The 20,408-nt window shown below is 41.6% G+C and overlaps 3 protein-coding genes across 6 annotated transcripts in view; 1 reads left to right on the top strand and 2 right to left on the bottom strand.

Annotated features, from left to right (window-relative positions):
- Positions 1-20,408, bottom strand: part of rps4x (ribosomal protein S4 X-linked) — a 152,603-nt gene that overhangs the window by 38,599 nt on the left and 93,596 nt on the right. The gene's annotated exons all lie outside the window — the stretch shown is intronic.
- On the bottom strand, positions 241-4,710 carry scp3 (synaptonemal complex protein 3). Of its 3 annotated transcripts, none has more exons than XM_011487624.4 (8): positions 4,325-4,710; positions 4,040-4,150; positions 3,826-3,860; positions 2,747-2,864; positions 2,473-2,572; positions 2,207-2,305; positions 1,275-1,379; positions 241-715 (listed from the first exon to the last, which is right to left on the bottom strand). In XM_011487624.4, exons 2-8 carry the CDS (start codon positions 4,123-4,125, stop codon positions 662-664), a joined length of 597 nt encoding a protein of 198 aa, XP_011485926.1. In that variant the 5' UTR covers positions 4,126-4,150; positions 4,325-4,710; the 3' UTR covers positions 241-661.
- phka1a (phosphorylase kinase, alpha 1a (muscle)) overlaps positions 6,342-20,408 on the top strand; it is a 31,183-nt gene continuing 17,116 nt past the window's right edge. For both annotated transcript variants that reach the window (XM_011487672.4, XM_011487671.4), the window contains exons 1-16: positions 6,342-6,656; positions 9,613-9,771; positions 9,844-9,891; positions 13,438-13,606; positions 13,700-13,782; positions 13,862-13,942; positions 16,380-16,478; positions 16,552-16,698; positions 16,958-17,011; positions 17,359-17,481; positions 17,576-17,671; positions 17,749-17,856; positions 18,625-18,703; positions 18,782-18,916; positions 19,461-19,570; positions 20,209-20,353. In XM_011487672.4, the coding sequence (XP_011485974.1) occupies positions 6,579-6,656; positions 9,613-9,771; positions 9,844-9,891; positions 13,438-13,606; positions 13,700-13,782; positions 13,862-13,942; positions 16,380-16,478; positions 16,552-16,698; positions 16,958-17,011; positions 17,359-17,481; positions 17,576-17,671; positions 17,749-17,856; positions 18,625-18,703; positions 18,782-18,916; positions 19,461-19,570; positions 20,209-20,353 (1,714 nt within the window). In that variant the 5' untranslated portion in view covers positions 6,342-6,578. The remainder of the gene's footprint in view (positions 6,657-9,612; positions 9,772-9,843; positions 9,892-13,437; positions 13,607-13,699; positions 13,783-13,861; positions 13,943-16,379; positions 16,479-16,551; positions 16,699-16,957; positions 17,012-17,358; positions 17,482-17,575; positions 17,672-17,748; positions 17,857-18,624; positions 18,704-18,781; positions 18,917-19,460; positions 19,571-20,208; positions 20,354-20,408) is intronic.

Raw genomic sequence — 20,408 nt, 5'->3', positions numbered from 1 at the left:
TTAGCTGATCATTTTTTCTGATGCTTTTAAAAAAAAATCTTTTTCTGTATCTAAGATTTATCTTCTTCTTTCTGAACAGGGTCCATTTGTCTCTTTTCTTCCATCATTTTTGAATCATTTGTGATTCAATGTCCATTCCAAAGAATAGCTGCTTCCTTCCACTGACTTGTGCCACACACATTATCACACGAGTGTTTGGATTCGCCCAAGAGAATGTCGTTTCAGAAATCTCACCAGTTGTTTTTTTTTTTACTTTAAAAGCACAGAAACTTTATTGAACAAGATTCATTTCAGCATTACAGAAAAGAAGCCAAAACCATAAAAATACAGAAGAAATGTTTCAGAGTAATAAAAATAAATAACATATATTATTAATATAAGTACAAAAAAGAATCAAATAGAAAACATACAAACTAAAACAGAGGACCATGAAAATAAACTCACATCTTTTAGCTTTCTTTTTCACCTGAACATTTCTGCATTTCTGCAGCTTACATGGCCAAACTGAGCATGCTCAGCACAGCAGACACAATGTTTGAATAAGTTGATAAGATAAAAAGGTCTGCTGTGCAATGCCAGACAAAGACAAAAACATGGGACAGCATTATGAACAGCTCAGACTGGAGCAACATTTATGTGCAGCTTGTCTGTCACCAGAAGTCTAGAAGAACATGGTCTGCAGGGACTTGCGGACTGTTGCCATCTCCTGTTGTTGCTGCGGAAACAATTTCAAACGTTATGTCATGTCCCACAGATCTAAACAGGGTCAACGCAGCTTTTGGAGGCATCTGTTGCTTCTTTTGCTTTTATTTAAACGTTTCTCAATCTGTACCAGTTAAGAAATATTTTAATGCTCACTGTGACGACTAAATGATTCCATTAAAAGCAATATGAAGGTGTGAAAAAGAAGGGTAACAGAGAACCACAACAAGAACAAATACTGTCAGGTTATCAACTCAGACTGAAATATACTAAAATCCTAAGTAACATGTGACAATCTGAAGTTTAGAGATTTAGTATAGTCTAGGTTCTAATGCAAAAGAGACAAAAAAAGATGATTGTTCTTCCCAGTCATTTACACCAAGGTGGTCAAACTTATGAAAAAATGACTGTCATGATCTCTGGAAGCAGCAAGGACACTTTCAGGGTTTGCATCCCACTTCTTCTCGGAGCATAAATACTTATGCAGCTGTCTTTTAGGTGATGAAGCTCAGTGAAGCAGGAGTAGAACGGGACTTCACACCGACTGAACTTTCATAACACAATCTACTCACTGCTTCCATGAGTAGTTTCTTCTGCAGCGTGGCCATTTCTCGTTTCAGTTCTTCCTGTGCTGCTTGCAGGAACTCGTTCTGACTCTTCTCCATCTCCTCCATGTTCTACAGGGAACAGAAAGAATGTCCTTGACTAGACGTCATGCAGCAGCTACGTCTTTACAAACATCAATTAAAGGAATTTGTTTCTTTAGACAGTCTACCGCCAACTGGGTCATGAGACACAAACTCAACCAGAACAGAACCAAAACCGTCTGTGCTGTTTTCTTGGTGACACCCTTAAAGACCCACACACGGATGAAATCAGTGTTTTGGTTGTTTTTAACATGTTCTTATGGTATTTTTCTGATGCTGAAGGACATATATAAAGAAAATTAAGCTTAAAATGGCATTTCTGAAGATTTCTTGATTCAAATCATTGTGAATCAGGAGCAGACAAAAAAAAGCAGGTCGATACAGATTGTATTTATGATGTAGAAAATACTCTGAGCTGAACACAAGCTCCCTGCTCTGCTCCATTCTGATGTATCCACTTGTAGATAAATAGATTCATGTACGTCTTTCTTTCCTTTGTCTGAGCTGGAATCTGTCTCTAAACTCTCCAGCTGGATGGCTCCAATGTTGCTTGACATGTTTGTTGCACCGCTAATGTTAGGTTGGGGTGTGAGGGGCTGTAAGCTAGCAGAAGAGAGTGTAAACAGATGATGGGAATTAGGGGCGGGCTTACTCCACGCGGACAGTCTCCCCCACCACAACTCAGAGGGGAATTTCTAATAAACTTCTGCCGCTCTGCAGAAACTATGTCTGAGAAAACTACAGGTTTTTGGATTTGGTCTAAAAACTGCATCTTCATAACTCAAAGACCTCTGGGAACAATTTTAAAATAGATCAAAAGATGATGGGAGTGGAACTTTAACACAAAAACAGCCTACCTTCACAAACTGATCATACAACTCTCGGACTACTTTCAGCTTCTGGTTCTGTGCAACTCTGGCCTGCTGCAGGACTTTCTGCTGCTGCCGGAACAAATTCTGTCAAATTAAGAAAAGTCAAGGACATTTCATCACAAAACCAGCTGTTGAGCTTGTGAAAGTACGTTTGTGTAGATAAAATATTAACAACATCTAAAAGAAGATCAAACTTCAAGCTCAAACATCATAACCGAGTCAAATGTGATAAACCATAAGAGGAGACTGACGCTGAGCTTCTCCTCCTGCTCTTCGGTGCGATGTGCTTCAGCCTCCCACTGCTGAAAGGCAGTAGACACCCGCTGAGAGAACTGCTGCGTTGTCTTCTTCCTGCACACACACATCATCTGTCAGTGTGATGACAAACAACAGACACCGATCCATTCACACAATAAACATATGTTCGCTTGTATTTTTTCTTAATTCTGTGACTGAATATTTTAGATTGCATTGTTTTTTTTATAGCTCTTATAGGTTTTCCAAAAGGTTACAGAAGAAGGAAACCTCTGGCCATGGTAGTTGCTCCACAGATGCTCCAGTTTGTGCTGACTTCCTGTCATGTGGTTCTTAGTCAGACACTCCAGGTGCTTTTGCTTGACCTGCATCGCCTTGTTGATATCAGCTGTAGGAACAAGGAAAACAGCAGCATTTCTTATAGTTTCATGATAACTTCAGTTAAATGTTAAGCAGAATGTTAAGTAGATATTATTCAGAGCCTAATTTCCCATGTTTACTTGACTTATTATAATTCTAATAAACTTTAGTTTTCCCCACTGAAAGTTGAGACATCCAGATAAATCAGGTAAGTTTATAACCATGGTGCACGTCATTGAAACCCACTCCCATCATCTTTTGTCTGCATGATTGTTATGAAATTATCATATCCAAAATAAAAAAAAACTGTGACGTTTTCAAAGACAAAGTTTCTACAGAGCGGAGAAGAAATTTGCCTTTACGTTGTAGGCTGGACCGTTGCCGTGGAGCAACACCCCCACCTTTCCCGTCACCTAAAACTGAACTCTCTGTTTATACGCTCCCCCACTACCCAACAGCACCTCACAACCCTAACCTAACATTACCAGTGCATCCCAGCAAAATTGCTGGATCATGTTTTTTGTGTGGATCACAAAAAACTGGATCACAGTTTTGATCCAGATTCCAGCTCAGTCGAGGAAAACAAAGACGTTCATGAATCTATTTGTCTACAAGTGGATGCATCAGAATGGAGCAGAGCAGGGAGTTTGGGCTCATTTTCAGAGCTTTTTTTTCAAGCCAAATTTTTTTCATCTGCTCCTGACTCACAACAATTTGAATAAAGAAATACTCAAAAGTGGAATTTTGTGTCTAATTTTCTTTGTATATGTCCTCCATCATTAGAAAAATGGCTCAGGAACAAGTTACAACTCAAAAACCACCATTTTCATCTAAGTAGGTCTTTAATCCTTTAAATTGACTTAATTATAATTTAGGTAGTAAACCTAAAAGAGGTTAGTCCTCCACTGTGAAATCCTATAAACATGTGTTGTAACCTGTTAACAATGTCATTATTCCAGCTAATCAATAATAAAGACTTTTGGACTTACCCCCAAACTTTTCCAACATAGACTGAACCTCATTCCTTAATGTTGTGAGAAACATGGCGTTACATGATGACACATTTAACATGACATGTAACACTGGAACATACATAATTATCTTATCAAAATTAATACGTTACAACACTAGAAATTCTATCCTAGTAAAATAAGATGTAAAATATAGCTTTTTTGTCTAGGAAGCTGATCATTAAAGGTTTACCCAGCAGCACATTCATCCGCTCCTTCCTCGAAGACAGCAGCTGATCTCTTCTTTGCCACCTTCTCCACTTTTCTCACAGACTCCATTTTTTCAGCCAAAGCTAGCTTCGTTCTGCTGCCCAACCAGAAACAAACAAAAAGTGAAGGTGTAGCCGACGACCAACAGACAGAAACACCCGTTAAAGAAGCTACTTTAAAACAAACAACATTCAAACAAACATCATTCAAACCACAGTTGCAGCGACACTTCATAAGAAATCAGGCGCAAAATCAAAAGAAAGTGTACCCGGTAGCAAGTTCAAACGCAGCGTCTTCCCGCCACTAAAGTACTAACTTCTGTCCTCGAGCCATTCTGTTTGCCGAGCACGCGCGCGCCGGAACCCCTTAGCCACCTCCACGCCCCCACCCCGACCCCCGCACACACAATGTACGCTATAAATAAACAGATATTCTGCGATAAAATATGCTTTTGAAGCTAAATGTACTTTCATAAAGCCATTCAGAAATAGTCAAAAAAATCTGGGCGTTATTTTCAACTCTAAGCTAACTTTTATCCCTCATTTAAAACAATGTGGTCAATACTGTTTTTTAACATCTTAGAAATCTGGCCACGGTTCACCCACTACTCTCTCTTGCTAATATGGAGATGCTAATGCATGCTTCCATCTTCAGTATAATTCATTATTGTAATGCCCTGCTTGCTGGTCTTCCCAAAACCAACATTAAGACCCTTCATCTTCCTTGGAGGAGGCCCATAGCACTCCAATTTAAAATCCCTGCATTGTGCTCGTTTTATGTTATTTATTTTGTTTTGTCCTCATGTAAAGCACTTTGTGTTATATTTTACAGGAAAAGTGCTATTTAAATAAAGTTTGATTTGATATGAGATTGAGAGATAGGTGAAAGATAAATGTAAGATAAATTGGGGGCAGTAGTAAAAACATTTGTATCATAAAAATGTGTTATTACGTAAAAATGTAATACATTGCAGCAAATTATGTCAGAATCCCTGAATTTACTATCACAAAATGATGCCTCAAATAATGGCGCAAAACAGATATCTCTTTGTTTGTGAAAGGTGTTTCCCCCCCCATTCAGCACAACAATGCAGTGAATCTTTTGTGTTAGTCTGTTTATTGAACTATTTATGCACACAAACAGACTGATCTACAGCTTGATGTATTTCATCACTATTTAAGTTTGCAGTTTATTGGCCAAACTGGAGCCAGAGAACACAGAAACGGGTAATTCCCTTTTAGTGCAGCACAAAGGAATATGTTTATCACAAAACTGGCTATTTTGTCATCTATAAACAAAACTTTGTACTCAATTGTTGTCCACACATCCCTCCATAGGATGCCACTGTGAATCTGCTTTCACCTGTGGTTTGGCAGAGATTTCTACGCTGGATGCCCTTCCTGACACAACCCTTTGTTTTATGTGGGCTGGGACTGGCACAGTGAGACCAGACTTGGGCCTCCTTGAGGCTACATGGTTAGGCGGTAACATGAAGGGTCTTGCCCAAGGATCCACACTGGATGAATCTCATTGCACCTCCTGGGGAACACACCCTGGTATTTTTTCGAAAAAACGGCTGTTAATAATCTTTTTGAGTATTATGTTTAATTGATACTATATTTATACTTGTTACAAAATAAGTTAAGTTGCTCAGACAGGAAAAAAATGACATGAACTTCTCTGTAAATGTGATAGACTATATCCAGTTGATACCTTGACATCACAGGATTTCCAGATCACATTACAGTTAAATCTTCAATTATTTCCATCTTTGGAAGTGAAAACAAACAACTCCTCCAATAGATTCTGAACGGCAAAAATAAGGACAATCCTGTGAGCTTTCCTGCCATGTTTTGTGCTGTTTCCAAACCAAGTTGAGATACTTCCTGTCAGGACGCTCCAAATGGTGCTGGTGTAGAATGACTATGGCGAGTTTAAGGGCAATTGAAAATCCTTCAGCCGTTTGAGGTAATGGCAGGCTATTAAAATGGCAGGATCATGTCAGATTCTGTGTGATATGAACACCTGAAACTGTCCACCTTCTCCACTGGGGTCCTGTTCATAGTAGGGGGCTGGTAGTTCCTCATCTGCTTTGTGCTAAAGTTCACTTTCAGCGCCTTAGTTTTGCTGATGTTAAAGAGATTGTTGACCTGGCACCATGTCTCCAGGTTTTTAATCTCCTCCATGTGGACCAGGTGCTGAAAAAATAAATGTTTCCAGAGCATGAATGGTTACCAACATGTATTCATGGGTGGGGTTAAAAACGGATTTTCCCTTTTTAGGTAACTTTTATTTTGAAGGTTTCTTTACAGTACTTCCTCTGCATCCTTCACGGTTTCCGGTTCCCCCCGTCCCGCCTCTTGGCTCCAGGCTGGGGCGCTCGTTCCTCACCGCCGGCCTCAGTCCAGTTGCGGAGCCTCTTTCTGTGTTCCGGTCAGCTCCTGGGGGAAGAGCGGACAGAATGACCCCCTTCCCGGTGTAGTTTGGCTCTTCCTGTCGGAGCAGAGCGAGCACCTGTCGGAATGAGGAGCCGAAGCAACTCCGGCGTGAAGCTGGACAACTATGCCCGGATCGTCCAGCAGACCATCCTGCAGCACCAGGTCAGGGTCACGCCGTTTGCTCTTCTAGCGCTCAGGGAGGCGGACTGAAGCCGGACCAGAGCCGCTACTCCTGGCACTAGGGAAGGGGGTGTTTCACAAGGTTTTGAGTTTTTAAAACTTTTGCTGCGCGCTCATCGTGCACGCTAGTGCGTCGGGAACGCGCTCTCCGTTAAATTCTTGTGTTCCTCTGAAGAAGCTGGGACGCTTTTATGATTTGAATGAACCAAAATGTAAAATAAAAATGAGTCAAAGTAAAGAGGATTTATCTCTCTTTAAAGACACCATACCACAGTTTCCTTTTTTTTTTAAAGTTTTCACAGTGGGCTTTTATTTGGGGGTATGGCTTTTTTTTTTTTAGAAAAAAACAAACAAAAACAACCTGTGTTGGTTTTTAGGACATAGTTTCTGCAGAGCAGTAGTAGTTCATGAGAAATTCACCTCTGACTTGTGGATGCTCCGCTGGTGCAGAGTAAGCCCGACCTCACTTCCCATCATCCATCTGTTTACACTCTCTTTCACTATCTTACATCCCAACCTAACATTGGTGTTGTAACAAAAACGGTGAGCAATATCAGAGCCATACAGCTGTACAGTTTTAAGCCAGATTCCAGCTCAGTCGAGGAAAACAAAGACCTACATGGATCTAGTCGTCTACAAGTGGATGCATCAGAATGGAGCGGAGCAGGAACATTTTTAGCCTGCCGTAGCTTTTTCAAATTGCATTTTTTTTTGCATCTGATCCTGATTCTCAATGATTTGAATAAAAAATACTCTAAAATTCAATTTTAAGATAAAAAAAATGCACAGAACATGTTAGAAACATTTTCATTGGAGTGGGTCTTTCAGAGTAAATAGTCTCTCAGTAAAACCTCACAGTGGAGGGGCTTTTCTGCTGCTTCTGAAGGACATTTTTCTCCTGAGGGGAGCGTGTTCCCATAGGATCCACTTTCCACCCCCCCCTCCCCTGCTAGTGTTCTCACTAGGGGTCATTTGATGCCACCCTGAAGCTGCTGAACGTTGTTTCCCTCTGCCAGGCTGCAGATTTGCTTTCTTTCATTGTTTGCTGCTCGATTTTGTTATTCTGCAGAGATCTAAAGGATGGAAGAATCCACTCATCACTTTAACCCCCCCCCCCCCCCCCCCCCTTCAGATTTAATGCTGGACGGAACTCTTCTGTTCCACCATCAAATATTTGGGGGTGGGGGGAACCATGTAGAAAAAAGAAGGACCAGCAAAATGATAACATAACAAGCTTTACATTAAAAAATCTGTTATGTAATTAGAAAGTAAAGTTTCAATTCATCATCATCATCAAGAAATGCTGGATGATGCTTTTTGGATGTGGAAAATATTTCCTGTCAACATTAACTCACACAGGTTGGTAATTCTGCACACCTGAAGTGAATCGTGTCACAGAAACTTATGATGTAAAATCCCTTTTATATATAAAAAAAAATGTTCTCATGTTTCCTGGTCGACTTTTTATATTTAAACTTAGGCCTGCGATATCAAGCTGTGCAATAAACTTACCTTAAATGTGCTAAAACAATCTTATAGCAGCTTAAAGTATTTAGAGGAATCAAACAAATCCCTTTATGCATTTGACCAATCAGATGGAGCCCTTCACATTGTTGACCAATCGGATGCAGCTCTTATATGTTACAACAGTTAGATGTTCGTCTCCTATGTAAAAAAGGCTCATTTGGTGTATAATTTAAGGTAAGTTGACTCATTTTTAAATTAAGCTGTTGCAGTGGAATGGAAACTATGTTTTTGGTTGTTTTGCCATTTTTTCAAGTTATATCGTCATCGAAATATTGATCATTAGTATCGCTAATCGCCAGTTTTCCGCATATAGTGCAGCCCTACTTAGACATAAAGGTTGTGTCAGAGCAAGAGCAGCAATGCTCCCCGACTGAAGCTCCTGCCTATGGTTTTACTTCACAAAGTAGAGTTTTTTTCTCCCAGAGCTTCATCATTGAGGCTAACCAGGTCTCTGTTGGAGACACAGAGCTCCTCAGTTCAACTTTCTGATTGTTTCAGGAACATCTGGGCAGGACAAACCTGCTGGATCCACCTATAATAAGATAAGTGAGGACCTGAAATCTGTGCAAATTTGAGCTACATTAAAATCTAAACAAAACATTTAAAAATGCACCCCCACCCACAGTTGCTATGAGGATGAAGTATCTGCCAAAATCCTACAGAAAATATACATCCATCACTCAGTCATTCTAATGGTCAGAATAACCATTATTACTCTGACACCTTTTTTTTAAAACATGTTTTTACCAATTCTAATTTTTTTTATGATATTTTGTCTGTAGTGCAAGTTATTCAAGTTCTAAACTGACCAATCAGATTATTCAATAAAAGTAAGTGGTGCTTGCTGACCCCGTTGACTGTAAGAGAACTGGAGCGAGTGAGTGAGATTCATTCACATTATGCTGCTTTCTGTAATGTAATGGTATATAATGACGAGCAGGAAGATGACATCTTTAAATATTCAAATCAAGTTAAATCAGGTCTGACCTCTGTACAGTAACCTATTCATCGAGTTTTTCATGACATTATGAGCAATAAATAATGAATCCTATATCCCACTTATTTCAATAATTACAACTATGTTTAGTGAAAGCAGTCGATCTAATCATCTATAGACCTCAAAGCCATAAATGAGATTTGGATGGACACTAATCGAATGTCAGAGCCTTAAACCACACAGTTGCATCAACAAATCGTTGCATTGACTCAATGATACTTCTGTTTGAGCTGTCTGCAGCAGCTGGAAGAATTGCTGCCTGCTTTCCATAAATCCGGATGAATCTGCACGTAAATACAATAAAGCAGAGGTTTTGTGACTGGAGCTGCAGGAACGTGGCTGTGTTCAGTCAGAATTTGGAACATTGACAGGACCAGCATGATGCGGCTCGTCTCATCTGTCCATGTCCGACAGGATCCAGTAACGGGTCTCCTTCCGGGCAGCTTGGAGCAGCCAGATGCATGGGTGAGGGACAACGTCTACAGCATCGTCTCAGTGTGGGCCCTCAGCCTGGCCTACAGGAAAAATGCCGACCGGGACGAGGACAAGGCCAAGGCCTACGAGCTGGAGCAGGTGTGTGTGTATTAGTGTGTGCATGGATGGTTTGGTCCCATGTTCCTTGAACCGTCTTTCCATGTCCTGCAGAGTGTGGTGAAGCTCATGAGAGGTGTCCTCCAGTGCATTATGAGACAGGTAAGGAGCTTTTTTTCCCCACGCCAAATATTCAGTGTTTGCATAAAATTCACCGTTTTTCTATTGATGTTCATTCATAAGCACATATTATGGGATGCGGAATGAAAAACTCTCAGGGGAATCTCATGCAGAAACATTTCAAGTGTCGTCTACTTTAATTTCCATATCTGATTCTATTATCCTTGTGCAAAAATCAGAAATCTGCAGAAGCATCAAAATAATTTTTATCTATGTTCACTCCCCCCTCGGCAACACACGCTATAGCAACCACTTCCAATGTGAATGTGTGTAAATGCGCATTATGGGATTCCGTGTTTGAAACTCACGTTCATCCTTAGCTACGCTAGTTTCTACAACCGTCTGAGGCTCTACGTGCAAAACGCACAGCCATTAAACGCGTGCTATAACTTAAACCAGGTCAGACTTTTGACCAATGAGGACTTAATTTGGTAGTGAGGTATGGATGGCGTCCCTTTCTCATTAATGGAAGTGCTTCCTGTTTGAAAACTTATCATGAAGGAGAAATTAGTAATTGTGGTTTGTGCCGTGCTTGAATTCAATGACTTGACAATGTCTTTCATATATTGGAATAGAGCTGTGAAAGAAAAAGCCTGGAGCATTTCACACCAAACCTCCTCCAACTGTAGGTGGTGGACATGAGCTAATATTGGGTATTGACAGTCCAGTGTGAACACCATGGGCTTAATCAGGGGACATTTTTTGATTCATGGGCCACAAAGGGTTCTAAAATTTGACAGAAGGGCTGGACCAGGAACTGATACATGGAATGTTTTGGTAATCCACCGCATAAGAGAAAGATATAACATAGAATCAGGACAAAAACATGCTTTAACTTTGAAACTTAATATGCAGTTGAAACCAGAAGTTTACATACACCACATAAAAACACACATATGCTCTTTTTTCTCACTGTCAGACATGAAACAAAAGTAAACTTTTCCTGTTGTAGGTCAGTTACAATTAACAAAATTATTTCTATTTGCCAAATGCCAGAATAAAGAAAGAGAGGAGGGTTTTTTTAGACAAGTTTTTACTACTTTTGTCAAAGTCAAAAGTTTACATTCATTTCCTTAGTATTTGCTACAATTGCCTTTAAACTACAGTATTTAGGTCAAACGTCTTAGATATCCTTTCACAAGCTTCTCACAGGATTTGGTAGGAATTCTGGCCCATTCCTTCTGACAGAACTGGTGTAACTGAGCCGAGTTTGTAGGTCTCTTTGCAGGTACCCACCTTTTCAGCTCTGACCATGAATGTTCAATAGGATTTAGATCAGAGCTCTGTGATGGCCACTCCAAAACATTGACTTTGCTATCCTCCAGCCACTTAGTAACCGGTTTGGCAGTACGCTTCGGGTCATTGTCCTTTTGGAAGAACCAAGCTTCAACTTTCTGGCTGATGTTTTCGGTGCAGCAGACCCTCCAGCAGCAAAGCAATCCCACAACATGATGCTACCACCCCCATGTTTTACAGTTGGGATGGCGTTCCGAGGCCTGCAGACTTTCCCCTTTTTCCTCCAAACATAAAGATGGTCATTGTGGCCAAACAGTTCAATTTTAATTTTGTCTGACACAAGGACATGTCTCCAAAAATTAAAGTCTTTATCCTTGTGCTCATTAGCAAACTTTAATCTGGCTTTTTTATGTTTCCTATTGAGAAATGGCTTCTTCCTGACAGAGAAGCCTTTCAGCCCATGTCTGTAAAGTTCTCGTTTCACTATTGATAATGACACATTCGTACCATCTTCAGCCAGCATCTTCACAACATCTTTTTCCTTCAACCTTGGGTTGTCCTAGACGTATCGGACCAAAGTACGTTCATCTCTGGGACACAGAACCCGTCTCCTTCCTAATGGCTGGACATTCCCATGATGTTTATACTTGCATACAGTTCTCTGAACAGATGAACGTGGCACGTTCAGGCATCTGGAAATTGTACCCAAGAATGAACCAGAGTTGTGCAAATCCATGATGTCTTTCTAATATCTTGACTGATTTTGACTTCTGCCATGATGTGCTTCAAATGTGCCCTAATAAATATCCACAGGTGTGTTTCTAATGAACTCAAATGCTGTCAATAAACTTATCAGAAGCTTCCAAAGAGATGACATCATCATCAGATTGTTTAAAGGCATAGTGATCTTTGCGTATGTAAACTTTTGACTTTGATAAAAGTAGTAAAAACTTGTCTAAAAAAACCCTAGTCTCTTTATTCTGGCATTTAGCAAATAGAAATTTTGTTAATTGTAACTGACCTACAACAGGAAAAGTTAACTATTGTTTTATGTCTGATGGTGAGAAAAAAGAGCATATGTATGTTTTTATGTGGTGTATGTAAACTTCTGGTTTCAACTTTATATACCTAAAAACAGAACTTTTTGGAGTTTTTATTTCAAAACTGTGGCTCTTGTTCTCATTTTAGTGCCAATTGCACCAATAGGTTGGTGTCCCTCACGTAAATCAGGAAACTTAAGAGAAATGCTGCGTTAACGCGGTTGTTGGAATGATCGGAAAAATGACTTGCTGACTTGAAATGTGAGAAAAACAACAAATCTCCCAACGCCACATGAAAACAGAATAACTTTATGTTTTTAACAAAGGTTAATGTATTTATAATGCACCATCTATAAACGGAGATAAAAAACAGTTATAAGGACATCAATGAATTACCTTAGATTCTATCCATCCATCCATCCATCCATCCATCCATCCATCCATCCATCCATCCATCCATCCATCCATCCATCCATCCATCTTCCTCCATTGGCCCAGTGGGACATGCCCAGAACATCTCCCCAGAGAGGCGTCCAGTGGTCATCCGGACTTGATGCTCGAGCCACCTTGACTAACCCCTTTCGATGGGGAGGAGAAGCGGTTCTACCCCGAGCTCTCCCCGGGTGACAGAACTTCTCCCCCTAAAGCTAGGGGAGCGCCCAGCCACCCAATGGAGGAAGGTCATTTCAACCGCTTGTATTCGGGACCTTGTTCGTTTGGTCATGAAAAATATTATAAAAAAGATAACAATATAATTAATTCCTTTGGCGGGTCAGATTAAATGTTTTTTTAGGGTAAAGGCACGTTTAGCCCGTTCTGTTCCACTTCATGTGCCTGGTTTGTCTGTAGCTTTAGACCTATTTTTTCTAGAAACAGAAACATAAATCTAAAGCTCCAACTCTGCAGTTTTATCCTAGTTTTACTCTGGTACATAATTTCCAGGCGCGTGCCCCTTCAGTTTGGTTTAGTTGGTGTCAAAAAATGTGGGAGGGGCTAAAATCTACATGTCTCCTTTCAAGTCTCCCTGCAGTGTTTGAAAATGTTTTGATCAAATCCTGTTCAGTGTTTTTGTCAATAAAGTTTGTCTCATTTGAGCTTTTTTGTTTATGGGTTGTCCCACCAGTGTCAGGAAAACGTTCTTTTGTCGCGGCGTCACCTGGGGCGACTCCCAGATTTCTGGATGGGGTTACTTAATAATGAATTAATCACTTCTGCTGTCAACCCAATGAAAATGCTTCTTCTGGATCTGCAGCTAGACAAAGTGGAGAAGTTCAAATACAGCCGAAGTACCAAGGACTCACTTCACGCCAAGTACAACCCACGCACCTGTGCTACAGTGGTCGGGGACCACCAGTGGGGTCACCTGCAGGTGGACGCAACCTCGCTCTTCCTGCTCTTCCTCGCTCAGATGACGGCATCCGGTAGGATGCAGATATTTGCAGAGGCTGCTTCACTCAGCGTTTGTGTGTTTCTTCAGAGTCGATGTTCTCATCCGTGTTCATGTGTTTTTGCAGGTCTGCACATCATCTACACGCAGGATGAGGTGGACGTCGTTCAGAACCTCATGTTCTACATCGAGGCAGCTTACAAAGTGGCTGTGAGTCTGCATTCCTCTGCTGTGCAGACGGCAAACACACAAAGCCCGCTCAGTTAATATGTCTCCTGCTTGTGCCCAGGATTATGGGATGTGGGAGAGGGGGGACAAAACCAACCAGGGCATCACAGAGATCAATGCCAGCTCCATCGGCATGGCCAAGGTTAGTGTGCACACACACAAACACACACACACAGAGCGCGTCAGCGGCTCAGGCTGAGTGAAGGCTGGACAGCTGCAGCCGTAAAAATATCAGGCACAGCTTCTGCTGCTGCGTCACTGCAGCGTCTGACATTTAAATGACCTTTGACATCAGGTATTCTGCAGAACCCGACAAGGCAAATGGAAACTGTACAGAACATGGAGATGATCACGGTGCAGGTTATTATTCCTAAGGGGGCCTGCCCGTTAGAGTTTTCGGGTTGGGGTGCATCTCACATCCGTTATTCAGAAGTTATGGTCACATTTGTGTTTGTGAGGCTCCACTTGGTCTTTGGTTCTCTCATGGGGGTGTCGGGTTCTCAGGTCTGCTCACAAATAAGGCAGAACTCCAAGTGCTCAACACAGGAAGCACAGACACGCAAAGTGTTCAGCTTTGTTAATGACAAAAGCTTTTTTAGGATTCACAAGTCCACTGTCACCTTCTGCAACACCAAGATGATATCAAACACTGCGCTGCCTTTATCACTCATATCAAATCAAACTTTATAAAATATTTATAAAAAAAAACTCTTCTCATACATTGCAGAATCAAAAACAAAAACAGACACAAAATTAAACCCGAAAACCCAACCCAACCTTTACCCCCCTCCTCTCAATTAACAAATTCTTAGAAAAGTAACTTCTAAAAGATATAGTCTATATGTGGGATTTTCCTCTCTTTTTTAACTGCAACGTTCCCTCGCTATATCACGTTTCACCTTTCATAAACTTGCTGTTTCCTGAATTTTTTTGCAGTGCAATTTTGCAGGTTTTTTTTCCCGTTCTGCGTCCTGATTGGCTGGAGACTTTGTCAATCAATCTCTTCTGTCCTGTGTCTTTTGTACAGATTCGGGCAACCCTCCAGACCTACATCAATCTTTAAATGCTATCAGATCTTTGTTTTCTTACTCTATAGTACCTGACTTATGTTTAAACTTTGAGAGTTTAAAGAAAAATGTGAAATGTGAAAATGTCTGCCAAACCACCTCAACTAATCAGTAAAAGCTGATTCGCTGCAGCAACCCTTAACGGGATAATCCAAAAGATGAGCAACATCCTATCTAAAGGACATTTGTATCTTTAAAAAAACGTTAGTTAGTGCAGAATAATTTAGAGCTTTTGAAATAACATTCAGGCCTTGTGTACACACTTTGAAAATCATTGTTTTGATGTCAAATATTTTTAGCGACCTCATTAGAGTTTAAACAGAAACAAGTGTTTTTTTCTACGAGTGAACATACATACACAGACACACACACACACACACACACACACTGTTCTGTCCTTTGTGCCACTGATAGAAATCAATTCAGCTTCCACCTTTAGTTCTCAAGAAATCCCAAACAGCATTTATTTAATTCCATGTTATGGTTTTTACTAACGGTACTTAATTGCATCATAGTAATAATCGACATTATTGTAGCTATTGGGGATCTCCTGCTGATTTTCTCAGTATTTTTTGCTTTATTTATCTTACTTTGACATTTCAGCCTCATATGCAGACATTTATTTACTGTTTTATATTTATGAGTTGTTTAAGATTAGTCTGATTGGGAACAAACCAAGACCACCTCTAAAGAGCGGTTCCTGTTCTCGGGTCCGGGTCCGCTTGGCTGTATTCAGACTGAAAGTTTGTTCTGGATTATTGGGGTAAACGAACTATGGTTCACTTTAAGCGAACCAAATGTGTCCTGTCTGAATACACCCTAAGACATTTTGTGGACATGAAAGCAGGATTTTCTAGAAACGTGATTTATGTGAGAGTTGACTGTCCATCCTCATTCAGGACAAGCTTATGAGGAAACACAAACTGAGTTTCTGTGTACGAGGAGGTCTGTACATTTAAGAGAAAATCCAGTTCTGTCTAAACATCATCACATCTACAGAAAAAAACATTTTAGCCTTTCGAAGGCCATTAGATCTGTTTGACACTAAAACCGAATAATTCACACAGACAGTTGGAATGGGAGCCAGGAGGGAGAAACACCTCAACAAGCACGACAGAAAGTGCATGTCGGCCGTAGGACACCACCACAAACTACCCTCTGATTGACCAAATTCTAACAGTCAGGCTGTGCACAAGGAATGAACATAGTTCTGCATGTCACCTACTTACCCTTACATATTGTTTAAGTGTGTAGCGATGACATGTTACCTGCAGCATTCCCGTAGAAAAATGTGGATGAACTTTTTCGCTCCAAGGGTTCACCAATTGGCCTATGACTTTGATATTTCATGTGGGCCACCTGTGTGCCCTATACAGGTGTGCCCATTTTTCCCCTGCAGCATCCCCCCATATAAGTGAAGTCGTGACCAAAGCCTAAGATAACTGTTTTCTTATTCTCCACAGTTGAGTCTCTTCAGTTTTTTGAGACCTTATGTGGTTCTCTGTCCTCCAGGCGGCTCTGGAGGCCCTGGACGAACTCAACCTGTTTGGAGCTAAGGGAGGACCGGGATCTGTGGTCCACGCTCTGGCTGATGACATCCAGCACTGCCAGGTCAGCAAACGCCTGAAACACAGAACCCTGCATCTTAGAATTACCAACACTCATCTTTATTTCCTCCTCCCAGTCCATCCTCACATCCATGTTACCCAAAGCTTCCATCTCTAAAGAGGTGGATGCCGGAGTTTTGGCTATTCTTACCTACCCCGCCTTCGCCGTGGAGGACATGAGCATCGTCACCATGACCAAGGAGGAGATCATCTCCAAGCTGCAGGTCTGTCAAAACTTCCTGGAGCTTCTCTGCTGTATTGTTTTTTCGGTGTGGTGTGTGTTCAGACTCTAAAATCAATTCTGTGATCCGTTAATTAATTTAAACAAAATACATAATATTACGTTTTCGAGAATTTTAAGCTTTGGGACTGTAAGTAAAGCTAAGTTGAATCAAACATGAAGGTATGGTTGGGTTTTTATCCCGACAAAGTGCTGCTTTGCCTCTTTGCTGATGTTCAGACTGACTGGTCTTTTTGGTTTAGGGTCGGTACGGCTGTTGCAGGTTTCTCAGGGACGGACATAAAACACCCAAAGAGGTAAATGTACTGCAGAAAAGCCTTTGTGTTTTACCCCAAAACAATTTATTCAGAGCAGATTACAAGACAGCATAGGCAGGAGGCTGTTTTGATTATATTGACTGTTGGACTAAAACCATGTTCCAAATAGATCTGAATTAAGGAAGTCCAATAAATTACATCAAATTGGTCTTAAAAAAAAGTCTGACGATTCATCTAATCTGCTTTTCTTTGAAGTAAATTTTAGATTTTAACATACAGCTTATGCCTGCTAGCATTCCCAGTCAAAGTCGTGCTCGTCTTAGGTGAAGTCAGGTGAAAATGTGCAGCTGGGATGAAGAATCTCCTCCCTGTGTTTTTGTCTGAAGGATCCCAACCGCCTGTACTACGAGTCTGCAGAGCTGAAGCTGTTCGAGAACATCGAGTGTGAGTGGCCTCTCTTCTGGACGTACCTCATTCTGGACGGCATATTCAGCAACAGTCATGAACAGGTCAGTCACACCTGCAGGTGCGTTTCCATGGCAGCAGGAACACCTGTGCTTGTCCCGATGCCTCTGACCTGAGCTCTTCCTGGCTGGGATGCAGGTGCAGGAGTACCAGGAGGCGCTGGAGGGCATCCTCATCAAGCAGAAGGATGGCATACGACTGTTTCCAGAGCTCTACAGCGTTCCTCCAGATAAGGTCGCCCTCCTCCTCCGGAGAACCCCCCACAGACCACAAGAGGCTGGTTTTCATTGAAGCTCTGTGTGTTTGAACAGGTGGAAGAGGAATACATGAACCCCCACACAGTGGAGAGGATCCCGATGGGGAAATGTCCCCTGAAATGGGGCCAGTCCCTTTATGTTCTGGGGAGACTCTTATCCGAGGTAAGCAGTCACCAAATGACACCAGAAACCCAAGTCCAGTCGCCGAGGACGACTCCCCAGGAGAGATCACTCCTTTTTCTGAAGATCTTGTTTGTCAGGAGATTGTTGAAAAGCTGTGCTGGAAGTTTTCTTTAGAGCAGGGGTCGGCAACCGGCGGCTCCGGAGCTGCATGCGGCTTTTTCCTCCCTGTGCTGGGGCTCTTTGTGTTTTTGTAAAACAACTATCATGTTCTCAGATTGTCGTGGTGTCTTTAACACCAGCAGGTAGAGTGAGCAGGCAGGAGGAAGAGAGCAGCGTGAACGCGGGCCATAGTCTGTTATGGGATGGAAAGTTGTTCTGGAAAGACAGTCAGTGGTGATCTCATGAGCGCCAAAAAAAGCCTTTTTTCCCCCCTAGACTAAGACCACTCATTTCCGCGTAAAATGAATTAAATTTGCGTTAAGGCGCCCCTGCTATCCTGTCAACTTGCTGCTATGATGACCGTATGTTGCGCCATCTTTGTAGAACACGCTGGAGGGGGGGGTTGCACACGGGGGGAAACAACTAGGAGCTGCAGAGGATGTGAACAGGTAGAGAGGGGGGGGGCGGGGCTTAGACTCAGTCCAGAAAATCCACAAATGTCCATAAACTGCTGCTGTTGAGCACGCACAGGGTTAACACCTGTTGGTTTTTTCTGCAACATTTCTTTCCTAATGCATGTCTGTTTTCCAATAGTTTCAGAGGGTTTTTAGTGTTTTTCATTTTGGTTTTGATTTTGTTCAATTTCAGGGGTTTCTTGCTCCTGGTGAGATTGACCCTCTTAACCGCCGTTTCTCCACCGTGCCCAAGCCGGACGTGGTCGTTCAGGGTGAGTCTGCTGCAGATTCGCAGCATTGACCAGAGCTTCAGCCTAAATAGGATTTGTTTTTGTCTCCTTTCTCCTCAGTTTCCATTTTGGCTGAAACAGATGAGATTAAGGAGCTTTTGCTGAAGAACGGCTTCGAGGTGGAAACCATCGCAGACATCCACCCCTTTCATGTGCAGCCCTCCAGAGTCCTCAGCCACATCTATGCTAGGCTCGGTACTCCCCATCGATTTGTTGTCCATGCTAACTGTTTACAAAAATGGAAGAATCCCATGGTGGAAATATCCAATACTTTCAAACTGACTTGATAAATGCGATCAGCGGAAAATTCTGGTTTACAGCTTTTAGTCCTTTATGATTTAGTCCTGAAGCTACGCTCACACTAACGTCATTGAACAAAGAACTTCAGGTTATCCTGTCTGTATTTACTGTTTATATTTACTCAAAAAATTAATTACCTCTAGAAATAATCAAATATTTGCTCTGTGTATTAGAGCTCTGTTGAAACAGACACATAAACACACACAGACACACACTAGAGCTATAAGTACCAATTATTCAAAGCTGAATAGATTTTTCTTCCCTAGAACAGTTGTTATAGATTCATTCAATGTACTTATTGGTTTTCCTTGTCAGTAAATTTACTTTTGCTTCAGTGAGAAAACCTGTTCTGATGGAGCGATGAGGGTTCCTCACCAGCTGAGGTTTTCAGAAGACGATTGGGCTGTGGGGTCTTCACAGACCCTTCTTTGTGTTTCAGGACGTAACCCAAGGCTGGGCCTGACGGGACGGCCCTACAGGAGAATCGGAGTTCTGGGAACCTCAAAGTTCTACATCATCAGAAACACCATCTTCACATTCACTCCACAGGTACTTAAATGCAACAGACGGTGTGACACGCCAACCCCCACTGCTTTGTAGTTCTCACAAGGTTTTAGGTCCTGGTTCTGACAGATCCCCATCTTGGTTATTGACCACAAACTAGTTCTTCAAAGCAGTGGGTGGCTGGTCAGCGGTTCTGCCTCCTTGTAGCAGCAGTGTGTGTTTGAGTGACTGATCCCCCCCATAAATCTGCAGCTTCACACTGTCTTCCTTTGATTACTGTCTATGTACCATAAATGGAAAGCTGAAACATTTCTTTTCTGCAGCTGTGTAGCCACAAAAGAATACAAAGAAAATGTTGACATTATGATCAACTCTGTGTCAAACTCATACTTTATAAAATCGTAAAGCCCTATGTCCTCACAAGAGTCATGTGACTGGTAGAATAATTGTGTTATTCTTTTATGTTTTAACAAAGAGCATTGGAGTCAAAGCTGTGTTGTGATATATGACTAAAAAGAATCTAAGAGTCTTTATAAAAGTCATGAACACTAAAAGAAATAGTTGATTGTCACAGCTGAATCTCTCAAATCAGTCAACAAATAAAGTTTTAAATAATTTTAAGTGTTTTTAAGCAGTCAAAGTTCATCTTTGAATTCCTCCTGTTTACCTGAAAACCTCCTCAGTTCATCGACCACCAGCAGTTCTACCTGGCTCTGGACAACAAAATGATCGTAGAGATGTTGAGGACAGAAATCGCCTACCTGTCCTCCAGGTGGAGGATAACCGGACGGCCGACGGTCACCTTCCCCGTCTCTCAAACCATGCTGAGTGAGCCTCCGCTGACCGTCCTTCATCAGGCAGTTACATCCTCTTCACTACAAAG

This window comes from Oryzias latipes, chromosome 18, assembly GCF_053564925.1.
Source record: "Oryzias latipes strain Hd-rR chromosome 18, Olatipes_Hd-rR_3.1".
In the NCBI taxonomy this organism is placed as follows: domain Eukaryota; kingdom Metazoa; phylum Chordata; class Actinopteri; order Beloniformes; family Adrianichthyidae; genus Oryzias; species Oryzias latipes.
Note: the sequence above shows the minus strand (reverse complement) of the source record. Positions and strands in the feature narration are given on the sequence as shown.

Coding starts and splice junctions, on each gene's coding strand:
- scp3 (XM_011487624.4), bottom strand. CDS start 4,125: ATGGAGTCTGTGAGAAAAGTGGAGAAGGTGGCAAAGAAGAGATCAGCT. Junction 3,861..4,039: donor GCGGATGAATGTGCTGCTGG/GTAAACCTTTAA, acceptor CACAACATTAAG/GAATGAGGTTCAGTCTATGT. Junction 2,306..2,472: donor AGCAGGAGGAGAAGCTCAGC/GTCAGTCTCCTC, acceptor TTAATTTGACAG/AATTTGTTCCGGCAGCAGCA.